The 12,570-nt window shown below is 44.4% G+C and overlaps 1 protein-coding gene across 1 annotated transcript in view; it reads left to right on the top strand.

Annotated features, from left to right (window-relative positions):
• The window catches only part of LOC132388295 (coiled-coil domain-containing protein 170-like), a 105,573-nt gene extending 93,580 nt beyond the window's left edge, over positions 1-11,993 (top strand). Inside the window, exons 10-13 of the mRNA XM_059960637.1 lie at positions 616-789; positions 5,253-5,462; positions 6,078-6,314; positions 10,775-11,993. Of these exons, the coding sequence (XP_059816620.1) occupies positions 616-789; positions 5,253-5,462; positions 6,078-6,314; positions 10,775-11,068 (915 nt within the window). The 3' untranslated portion in view covers positions 11,069-11,993. The remainder of the gene's footprint in view (positions 1-615; positions 790-5,252; positions 5,463-6,077; positions 6,315-10,774) is intronic.
• Positions 11,994-12,570: the final 577 nt, after the last annotated feature.

Here is a 12,570-nt window from a genome sequence, read left to right as displayed (position 1 = left end):
GGAAAAGGAGTCTGACTATCAACTCTATCGATGCCTGTAATAATTTTACAACCAGGTCTCCCCTCACTCTCTGCCACTACAGTGAAAATAACCCAAGTTTGTCCAACCTCTTCCTTAAGCTAAAACTCTAATCCACAAAATGCTGAAGGAACTCAGTAGGCCAGGTGACATTTATAAGAAAAATTACTGTACTTTTTCCAAGGATGCTTCCTGGCCTGCTGAGTTCCTCCAGCATTTTGTGTGTGTTGTTTGGATTTCCAACATCTGCAGATTCTCACTTGTTTGTGACTCTCTAATCCAGGTAGCATCCTGGTGAACCTCTTCTACACCATCTCCAAAACCTCAGTCTCTTTCCAGTAATGGGGCAATCATACAGTGTTCCAGATGTGGTCTAACCAAAGTTTTATACAGCTGCATATATGCTTAATGGTGCTGCAGGGAGACTCCTGGGGTGAAGACTGAGTGATGGGAAGGAGGCTGGTGAAGTACAGGAACACTACCATGATTTCAGGCAGTTGGGAAGCCCGAGTTTTGCCTCTCCCCGTTGATCCTGCACTTTATTTTTGTTCTCTGTTGCCTTTGAGAAATCTGTCATGTTATTTTGCTCTCTCTCAGCACACCAAATTCCTGCGTGGGCTAGCCCTGGCGATGAACATGGAGCGAGACGTGCAGATAGATGACCTGGAGGACCAGGCTGAGAAGCTGCTGGCCAGGGCTCGGGTGCTGGCGGAGATGGATCGGGAGAGGACAGATGACAGCAATGAGTTCCTACAGAACCTGCAGCAAAAGGTCACTGTCCAACCTGGCAGCTGTCTGCTGTTTACTGCTGCTGTTGGCACAGAGAGAACGGCTTCACTATGATGTTAACTCCCGAGGTCACACAACTGTGCAGACCTTAACCCCTTAACTCCCTAACCCTAGTCCAAAGTGAGCAAGTGAAGCCTATTCACAGTCTGTTTCTAGTGTGTTGTTAAATCAGACCAATCTGGAATCATCTTTATCCAAGAATATGGCTTTATTTACAAAACGCTTCATCAACTAGCAATCTATTTCCATGTTTTTAGAAGGATAGTTTAGAGGGAGTTTCACTGAGTGTCTGACCTCCAGGAATGGGATGGAATGGTGTAAAGGAAGTTTCATTCTGTGTGTCAACTCAGGAACATGTGATGGGACAGTTTGGAGGGAGTTTCACGGAATGTCTGACCCCAGGAATATGTGATGGGCCACTGTGGAGGGATCTTCATTCTGTATCTGACCCTGGGAGTGTGTGTTGGGACAGTGTGGAGGTGGCTTTACTCTGTGTCTGATCCCAGGAGTGTGTGTTTGGAGAACGTGGAGGGAGCTTCATTGTGCGTCTGATGCTGGAAATGTAGAAAGAGCTTCACTCTGTGTCTAACCCATGTCTTTCTCATTTTCAGAGTGTTTGATAGGATAATGCAGTGTGGTTTCTAATCTGCGTGTTGCCCCTGCCCCAGGAGTGTGGAGGGGACATTTAAGCTGGGTTGACCTGCTCTGAGAGCAAGTGACAGGGGAGTTTAGATGGTGATTTGCTCTAAGTCAAAGCTGCACTATTTGCTTGCTGGAAACAGTTTGTAGCTGCCTATGTCCTGGTATCAGGCACACATCATGTTGCATATCGATGTGCAGATTGTATCTCCTTTTCATCCTCTTGTTGAGCACAGCATGAGGCAGTATGCAGTGAAGGTGTGAAAAAGCCATAATTAGGGAAAGCAGATAGACTGATCAAGCTAGGGCTTTTCTCTTTAAAACAAAGAAGGATGAAAGGTGACCTGATAGAGGTGTACGTGATGATAAGAGGCATTGATAGAGTGAATAGTCAGCAACTTTTTCCCAGGGTGGAAATGCCTTCTGTGAGGGGAATAGTTTTAAGATAATTGGTGGAAAGTATAGGGTGGATAAACAGAGTGTATGGAACACCCTGCACATGGTGGTGGTAGAGATGTTTAAAAGACTCTCAGACAGGCAGACAGATGATAGATAAACGGAGGTCTATGTGGGAGGGAAGGGTTAGATTGACCTTTGAGTAGGTCAAAGGTTCAGTGCAACATCGTAGGCCAAAGGGACGGGGCGTGCTCTACTGTTCGACTGTACCTTCAGAGAAAGATCCCAAACCATCAAACACGTGGGAGTCATTTAAAAGCCCAAAGTCAGGGGCACAATGTCCATGGAGGAACAAAGGCAGGGATAGCAAGGTTTGGTAATTGTTAATGAATGTTAATGTTAAATTTTACAAATTTAGCCATGAAGAAAAAAAAGTTATAGGAAAGTTCCCCGAGTTATAGGGAAAGGTTGAATAGGTTAGGACTTTATCTCCTGGAGTGTAGGAGATTGCAAGGAGATTTGATCGAGGTATACAAAATTATGAGGGGTATAGATAGGGTAAACGCAAGCAGGCTTTTTCCACTGAGGTTGGGCAAGACCAAAACCTGAGGTCATAGGTTAAGAGAGAAATGTGAAATATTTAAGAGGAACATGAGGGGAAACTTAAGATCATAAGATACTGGAGCAGAATTAGGCCATTTGGCCCAATAAGTCTGCTCCATCATTTCATCATGGCTGATTCATTCCTCTCAGCCCCAATCTCCTATGAGACCATAAGAATCTCCTGTAAGACCATAACATTTTCTCTCAGAGGGTGGTGCAAGTGTGGAACAAGCTGCCAGTGGAAGTAGTAGATATGGGTTCAACTAGAACACTTAAGAAAGTTTGGATAAGCAGGTGAATGGGGGTGATATGGTCCAGGTGTACATCTATGAGACGAGGCAGAAGAACAGTTCAGCACAGGCTGGATGGGCCGAAGAGCCTTTTCTGTCCTGTGGGGCTCTATGATTATGACTCATCAATTTTAGAAAAACTAATGTGCCCTTAGTAAATGCATTTAAGATGTGTTTAAGATCCAGGGAATGGAGGAATGGGGATCACATGCAGGCAGATAAAATTTGTTTAAATTGTCTCCACAATCACGGGCTGAAGGGCCTGTTTTCCACGTTCGATGCACAGAGCCAGGATCAGTCAGCTTCCCTTGAAGAAGATTTAGGCTGAGCTGCTGGAGGTAATTAAGCCCACTTTGTACAGCTTGCAGGCTTTGAACAGGTGATCTATTCACTTTGAGAGGCTGAAGCCTCTAATAAAATATAATCTTCGCCTTTACAAGCACTTTGTTCGACTAGAACATGGAGTACTTTAAAAATAATTGTCCACGATTCTTCGCTCCAATCCAAGTCTTCGTATTTTCTTCAACCTCCGTGGGGTCAGAGAGGAGTGCTGCTGACGTGAACCCATCCCCTCTCACCCACCTGCCTCGATGTTTACCAGAGAGAAGGAGAGGGCTCTGCTCTGTTAATCCATTCTCTGAGGGTTATAGCAGGTACAACAGCTGCAGGTGTGACATTTAGTATGTTGTATTGACCCCAGAAGAAACATATCACTGCATTTTTGAGTAATTGATGGGCTGAGGAAGGGAAACACAGTAAAAGGTCCCCAGGTTCGGCTTTTTGTATCCGCTCTGGTTAGGTGTATTGTTACATAAGGCTCACTGATTAGGCTAAAGCCATCAGGTTGAGGTAAATAATATGCATTAATGTTGTTATGGCTCAGATTTCACGTGCCCCCCCCCCTTTGGAAAGATGCCAAATGTTTAAACTTGCAGAAAAACACATCAGATCGCTGCATCTCCCAGCTTAAAGTTCAACCTTTCATTTAAAAGACTCATTCACATCGCTTGAGAAATTTGGATCCAACTATGAGTCACAGAACCATGCAGCACAGAAAAAGACCCACACAGACCCTCCCCAGTCCTCATGGAGGGTCTCGGCCCAAAACTTCTCTCCATAGATGCTGCCTGACCTGCTGAGCTCCTCCAGTATTTTGGGTGCATTGCTTTGGAAGCACATCTGTTGGCCCCATTCGCCAATGTTGAACTCACCTACTCAAGCTAGCCCCATTCGCCTGCATTTGATATCTTTCTAGTTTAACTTGCCTTCATGATCATGAGCTAAAAGCCCTACTCCATGTCCAACGGTACCTGTCCATATGTCATAGAGTACTAATCTTTTGAAACATGAACGTACTTATCTCTACCTCTTCCTCTGGCAGCTTGTTCCCTATACCTACAATCTGCCTTCATTTCCCTTTTAAATCTTTCCCCTCTCTAGAAAATCGAACAGCACAGTACAGGCCTCTTGACCCACAATGTTGTTCTGCAGACCTTTTAGCTAACTCCAAGATCACTCTAATACTTTCCTTAGCTCTTGAGGGCAGATTTATTCAAAACATTGCACTGGGGGTGGGTGCTCCTAAGTAGCCCTCCATTATTTTTTCCATCTAAGTACCTAGTGGTGTGAATCTTGAGCCACTTGTACCTTCTACCTGATGGTAGCAGCGAGAAGAGAGCATGGCCTGGGTGGTGAGGATCTTTGATGCTGCTTTTCATGTAGATGCGCTCGATGGTTGGGACGGGTTTACTCGTGATGTACTTGGCTGAATCCACTACCGTTTGTAGGATTTTCCATTCAAAGGCAGTATGGGTGAGAGAGAGAGAGATGTTGGGAATGATAAAAAAGATAACAATTCACTTTATTTGTCACACAAACATCGAAACATGCAGCAAGGTGTGTGTTAGCGTCAACAGTGTGAGGAAGTGCTGGGGGCAGCCCACAAGTGTTACCACACTTCAAGCGTTGAAGCAGCACGCCCACAACTTTCTAATCCTAACCTGTACGTCTTTGGAAAGTTGAAGGAAACCGGAGCACCCTGAGGAAACCCACGTGTCCATGGGGAGAACGTACAAACTACTTACAGTAGTGGCAGGAATTGAACCCTGGCTGCTGATGCTGTTAAGCATAACACCAAGTGCTGTGCTACCAAGCCCCCACCCCCGGTGTAATGCTTGGACCAGATCTGCTCTGACAAGCTAATTAAAGCCCACCAGGGACTGTTTCTGGGTAACAGACGTAATTTGTGCAGTGGTTTCCCTGTGGACATTGAAGGCTATAGACACTGGAGTCTGGAGCAACACACAACAGGCACTGGAGGAACTCAGCGGGTCTGGTAGCACCTGTGGAGGGGAGTAGACAGTCGTTGTTTCTGGCTGAGATCCTTTGGGTGTACCCAGCCTGCAGGAAGGATCTGGACCCAAAACGTAGATGGTACATTTCCCTCCACAGATGCAGTGGTTTCTCTGTGTACGGTTCCCCCTGGCTCACCCCTCACCCCTCACCACTCATTGACAGGTGACGTCTCAGAGGGAGAGGCTGGCCAGCAGTAAGCGGCACATCCAGCTCCTGACTGACAGACTCAGCCAGCTGGAGCCAAGGGAGGGGCAGGGCGGTGGGCTGGCCGAGCTGCGGAAGGAAGTGGAAAGGCTGCAAGGACAGCTGGATGTGGCAAAGAGGAAGAACCGGAGTCTGAGAGAGAAGAACGAGGAAATCACAGCTCTAAAGGTAAGGGGCAGGGGTTCTGGTGTGGGGGCATCTGGTGTGTGGAGGGTATCCAGTGTGGGAGATCTTTTGTAGGAAGGATCTGATGTGGGTGGGATCTCGTGTGGGGAGATGGTGGGGTAGGGGGGGTCTAGTACAGGAGGGATCTGATATGGGGGATGGTGTTGGAGATCTGATGTGGGAATCCAGCATTGAGGGACCCAGTGTAGATTAATTAAGTGTGATGGGATCCTGTTTAAGGAGTTGCAGAAGGGATCTACAGATCCATTTGGGAGATGGAAAACACAGATACCCATGGATACACACGTTTTCACACTAAGTAGATACACACAAATATGTGTATCCTCAGTTACACACGTTTTCATAGATACACACTGATACATGGGCTCAACGATACACTGAGGAACACCATGCTTTCTCACATTCTGCATGTTAAGATATAGATATATACATGCCACACAATGTAGCTCAATGTGCATACATATACACGTCTGTGTAGGGGCACCTGGTGTTGGCAGTTCTCCCCAATAGGGCAGAGGTTGTGATGGGAATGGCCGTTAACCCTAGGGACAACTGGACCTTCAGATGGAAGATTTCCATTGGTGATTCTCTCCCCAGGCAAAGAGCAGGGAGCAGGACCGGACCATCCAGAGGCTTAGGGAATCGCTGGAGAAACTGGAGTCGGTCAAGGATAAAGCGGCCCGCAAAGTGGTGACGCTGACTTCTGAGCTGGACCAGGCTGAGCAAGGAGCTTTGGAGAGGAACAGTCAGGCCCAGAGCTTGACCCAAGCCCTCAGCAATGAACTTCACTCTGCCCGAAAAGCCCTGGAGGTGGTGGCACGTAGGGAGAGGCAGGTGGGAGTTGCTACAAAACCGTAAGATAATATTTCTGAGGCATAAGGATCCCCCATTCACCTAAACTCCAGCGAGTACAGGCCCAGAGCCATCAAACACTCCTCACACATTAACCCTTTCATTCCTAGGATCTCATAAACCTCTTCTGTTTCCTCTCCAATGCCAGCTCGTTCTATTTTAGATAAAGGGCCAAAACTGCTTACAATATTCCAAGTGTGCTGACCGATGCCTTATAAAGGCCTCGGTGGTGGAGCTGGTGGAAGATGATGACACATCACAATGGTAGTGAAGGCGGAGGAAAACTGACAGCTGAGAAGGGTCTGCAGTCATTTTGCATTCCATGCCACTGGGCCCTGACCCCAGTCTGTCAAGCACCGCATGCCCTTGTAAGCTCACGCATCAGACTCTCCATGTACAGCGACATGCATAGGTATTCTCCATTAAGGGTGTCGATCTTAACATCCTGGATGTGAATCCCAGATCAGCCTCCTCACCCACTAATCGACAACCCCTTCGGTTAGGAGGACATCATACCCAATTCAAGAGATTGCTCTCCTACCACTAAAGACTCAGCTTTACATATTCTAGTCCTCTTGAAATGAATGCATTTGTTTTACTCAACCTGCAGCTAACCTTTAGGGAATCCTACATGGGGATGCCTAAGCCCCTTTGCACTTCTTTCTTTCTTTTTCAATCTTTTTATTATTATTATTAATATCAACAAAATAAAATTGACACATAGATAATGGGATTACAAACATACACATTTCAACTGAACATGAAAGACATAAGCAATGGTTACAGTATAAATGAGTATTCCCAAATCATGGACGATACAAGTAACAAATAAACAAGGCAAACCTAGGTATATCATAATATATATTAAAAAAACAGAAAAAAGAAAAAGAAAAAAAAATATGCAAAAAAACTAATCTAATAATCTAATAACTAATAAGGAGAAAAATGAAAAAAAGAGAAAAATGGAAAAAAAGGGCTGTTTATAATATCTCACAAAAATACAAAATTATTAGTGTTGTCAACTCCGATCCTCTCAACATATATAAAATCGAAACTGGAAAAACAAATAGGTTTGGAACAGGGTCATATTACATCATATGAAAATATTGAATAAATAGTCTCCATATCTTTTCAAATTTAATAGAAGTATCAAATACAACACTTCTAATTTTTTCTAAATTTAGACATAACATAGTTTGAGAAAACCAATGAAATACGGTAGGAGGATTAATTTCTTTCCAATTCAACAAAATAGATCTTCTAGCCATTAATGTAAGAAATGCAATCATTCGACAAGCGGAAGAGGATAAATGGAGTGAGTCCATCATTGCTAAACCAAAAATTGCAGTAATAGGATGAGGTTGTAAATCAATGTTCAATACCGTAGAAATAATATCAAAAATGTCTTTCCAATATTTTTTCAAAAGCGGACACGACCAGAACATATGAGTTAAAGACGCTATCTCAGAATGACATCTGTCACAAATAGGATTTATATAGGAATAAAAATGAGCCAATTTTTATTGGCAAGGAAGGAAGGTGGATTGGCATTGCCTAATTTTAGATTTCATTACTGGGCAGTTAATATCTGATATTTGATATGTTGGATTTATAGGATTGTTGGATGTTTATAGGATAACATTTATAAAACATTTATAGGATGTTGGATCCTATACAAATAGGATTTATACAGGAATAAAAATGAGCCAATTTTTATTGGCAAGGAAGGAAGGTGGATTGGCATTGCCTAATTTTAGATTTTATTATTGGGCAGTTAATATCCAATATTTGATATGTTGGTTAAAGGATTGGGATTTACCTTTTAGCCCTCATTGGGTGAACCTGGAAATTAAATCTGTACAAGGATTTTCATTGGGTTCTATTTTAGGGTCTTCTCTTCCCTTTGCTCTTTGTAAATTGCCGAAACGAATTGACAATCCAATAGTTAAACATACTTTACGTATATGGTTTCAATTTCAGAATTTTTTTGGGTTGACTCAGTTTGTTTTAAATATTCCTATTGTATCCAATTGCTTTTTTTAATCCTTCTATTATAGATCAAGCTTATTCAGCTTGGAAGACTAAAGGATTACTATGATTTTCCGATTTATTTTTGGATAATTGTTTTATGTCTTTTGAACAATTATCTAATAAATATAATTTGCCTAGATTTCATTTTTTTTAGATATTTACAGATTAGGAATTTCTTAAATACTGTACTTCCTACTTTTCCAAATTTTGTGTTTTCAGGTATTTTGGAGAATTTGTTTGAACTAAATCCTTCTCATAAAGGACTAATATCAAAACTTTACAATATAATTATGAAGATATGTTCAGAGCCCTTCTATAAGATTAAAAATGATTGGGAAAGAGAACTTAACCTTACTATCCCTATTGAAATTGGAATAAAATTCTTCAATTAGTTAATACATCATCTATATGTGCTAAACATTCATTAATACAGTTTAAGGTTGTGCATAGGGCTCATATGTCCAAGGATAAATTGGCTCATTTTTGTTCCTTTGCACTTCTGATTACAGTCTATTTATAAAATAGTCTATGCCTTTATTCCAACTACCAAAGTTCATGACTATACACTTGGTGACACTGTACCCCATCTGCCAGTCCTTTGCCCATGAGGCATTGGAGCAACACACACAAAATAATGGAGAAACTCATTAGGCCAGGCAGTTTCTATGGAAAAGAGTAAACAGTCGACATTTCAGGCCGAGATCCTTCATCAGGACCAGATGAAGGGTCTCAGCCCCAAACTTTGACTGTTTACTCTTTTCTGTAGATGCTGAGTTCCTGCAGCATTTTGTGTGTGTTGCTTTGGATCTGCAGACTTTCTCCTGTTTGTGAGGCTTAGGACCAGAGTTAGGCCACTTGGCCCTTGAATCTGCTCCACCATTCCAGCACAGTTGATTTATTTTTCCTCTCAATCCCATTCGCTTGCCTTACACCCTTACTAATCAATAAGCTATCAATCCTCTTAAATGTACCAAATGACTTGGTCTATGCAGCTGTCTGTGACAATGGTTCATCACCCTCTGGCTAAAGAAATTCCTTCTCATCTCTGTTCTAAAATGGCATCTTTCTATTCTGAGGTTGTGTCCTCTGGTCCTAGACATCTTCACTATAGGAAATACTCTCTACAAGCCCATTTTATCCAGACTTTTCAATATTCGGTAGGAGTAAATGAAAATCCCCTCCTTATTCTTCTGAACTCTAGTGAGTACACGCCCAGAGAAATTAAATGCTCCTCATACTCTATGTTACCCTTTCATTCCCAGGATCATTTTTGTGACTCTCATCTGGACCCTCCCAGTGCCAGAACACCCTTTCTTAGATAGGTGGCCCAAAGCTGTTCACGATACTGACCGATGCCTCATAAAGGCTCAGCCTCAGACAGCAGGGAAGCAAGCCCTTCGGTCCAGCCAGTCTATGCTGACCGTGAATCCATCAAAGGTTTACAGATGCTGCCGAGATTAGAGGCTATGAGCAGAGGTTGGACAAACTTGGGATGTTTTCTCTGCAATGGTGGAGGCTCAGGGGAGCCCTGATAGAGGTATGCCAAATCATGAGGGGTATAGATAGGGTAAATGCAAGCAGGCTTTTTCCACTGAGATTACCTGAGGCAGGGGGAGCTTCTTCACTCAGAGAGTGTTGCGATTGGAACAAGCTGCTGGTGAATGCAGGTTAATTTGCAACATTTTAGAGAAGTTTGGATAAGTACATGGATGGGAGGGGTTTGGAGGGCTGTGGTCCAGGTCTGGGCCGATGGGCAAGGCAGAATAACAGTTCAAAACAGACTAGATGGGCTGAAGGACCTGTTTCTGTGCTGTGGTGCTCTCTGATTCTATGATCTTATGAGAAGCGTAGATAGGGGTGAACAGCTGGTATTGTGATGTCTAATTCCAGTGGACAGGCATTTAAAGTGAAAGAGAATAAGTTCGAAGGAGAAGTGCAGGCAATGTTTTTACACAGAGACTGGTGGGTACCCGGAGCACACTGCCACGGATGGTTGTGGAGGGTGAGATGATGGAGGCATCCAAGAGGCACTTAGGCACATGGATGTACAGGAAATGGAGGGATATGGACACTGTGTAGGCAGACGGATTAGTTCAGTCAGACATTTAGTTACTAGTTTAATTAGTCTGGCACAACATGGTGCTCCTGTTCTCTACAGTTCTATGATTCCATGAAAATGGAGATGAAGGTGGTGGGCAAATGTCCATGGGAAAACATTCAGTGTGTAAGTGTCCACCGGGTAAATGCCCAGAGAGCAAACATCCAGTGGAAAAATGCCCAGTGACCAAACATCCAGTGGGCCAATGTCCAGTGGACAAAAATCCAATGAGAAAATATCCAGTGGGTAAATGTCTATTAAGAACACATCTAGTGGGCAAATGTCTGGTGAGTGACTGTCTGTTTTTCTGCAGCTGGTGGATTTCCGGGAGTCTGTGGCGAGAGTGCTGGGATTCGACACAAACACCATGGCCATCCCTGACGACAAGATCTATCTCCAGCTGAAGAGCCTCATCCAGCCACACAGCAGAGAGCGGCGGGTGGTCTCCCACCAGCGTGGGCCTACCGATGGGCTCGGGGGACGCCTGGCACTGGGGCCCTCACACAGCCCCCCTCCCAGCTGGGGCCAAAACACCATCCCATCGGGCTCTCTGCACCGGGGCCATGTCTGGGGCAGCCCAGCACTACCCCTTCACCAGGCCCCCTGAACGAGAGCACGATGTGGACCACAGTTAATGGCCACTGTGCAGAAGCTTACCACTCGGCCCTTCTGCTCTGTGCTCGCTCTCTCCAAGAGCACCACAGCACAGTACAGGACCTCTGGCTTGCTATGCTGTGCTGACCTTTTAACCTAATCAGAGATCAATCTAACCTTTCCTTCCCACACAGCCCTCTATTCTTCGATGAGCCATGTGCATATCTGAGAATTACTTAAATATTCCAAATCTAATTGCATCTACCACCATCACTGGTCCACACAGCCACCACTCTGTGTAAAGCAAACTACCTCTGACCTATACACTACTAAAATCTCCTTAAAATGATGACCCCTCGTATTAGCAATTTCCGCCCTGGGGAAATGTCTCTGGCTACGCCTCTCATCACCTTGTACATTTCTATCAAGTAACCTCTCATCCTCCACTCCCAAAAGAAAAGCCCTAGCTCACTCAACCTTTCCTCATCAGACACGCTCTCTGATCCGTCAACATCTTGGTAAATCTCCTCTGAACCCCCTCGAAAGCTTCCAAATCTTCCCCATAACGAGGACACCAGAAGTGAACACAATACTCCAAGTGTCGTCTAGCCAGGGTTTCATAACCGGCAACATTACCTCAGGGCTCTTCAACTCATTCCCCTGACTAACGAAGATAAGTTTTCATCTGCTCGCAGAGCTGAGGTATTTGGTGGAGGGGGTGGGTGATCCCTCCCACCACCAACCACGTAGCACTCCCATGGGAGTGGCACTGGAGGATGGGAGCTCATGTGACAAATGCCCTGGAGTCCCCAGGCCAGTTCCACCTTCTAGAGTTTGGAGCTGGGTAAGGAAAACCTGATGGGTGATGGCTGTGTAGTGACTCTGAGCACTGCAGTCATCCGTCGTTTCACAGAAACTGTTTAAGCTTATTTGTGACCACCGATTCAAAGATTTTCTTCCAATAAAATGCTCTGTTCTGGTGTGCTTTACGGAAGCCTCTGGGCCTTCCTGAAGCAGAATCAGGTTCAGTATCACTGAGGTAGCTTGTGAAGTCTGTTGTTTCGCGGCTGCAGTACAGTGCCAGACATAAACAAATACTATAAGCTAGACTAAGAAATATTTTAACAAAGTGCCAAAACAGAGCAGGCCAGAAATGGCTAATGCAAGGGGTATAATTTTAAGGTGATTGGAGGAAAGTATAGGGGAAATGTCAGACACGAGGAAATCTGCAGATGCTGGAAATTCAAGCAACACACACAAAATGCTGGTGGAATGCAGCAGGCCAGGCAGCATCTATAGGGAGAAGCACTGTTGACGTTTCGGGCCGAGACCCTTCGTCAGGACTAACTGAAAGGAAAGATAGTAAGAGATTTGAAAGTAGGAGGGGGAGGGGAAAATGCGAAATGATAGGAGAAGACCGGAGGGGGAGGGATGAAGCTGAGAGCTGGAAAGGTGATTGGTGAAAGTGATACAGAGCTGGAGGAGGGAAAGGATCATGGGACGGGAGGCCTAGGG

Source organism: Hypanus sabinus, chromosome 2 (assembly GCF_030144855.1).
Source record: "Hypanus sabinus isolate sHypSab1 chromosome 2, sHypSab1.hap1, whole genome shotgun sequence".
Taxonomy (NCBI): domain Eukaryota; kingdom Metazoa; phylum Chordata; class Chondrichthyes; order Myliobatiformes; family Dasyatidae; genus Hypanus; species Hypanus sabinus.
The sequence above is the reverse complement of the archived record's forward strand: the minus strand, read 5'-3'. Positions and strand labels throughout refer to the sequence as shown.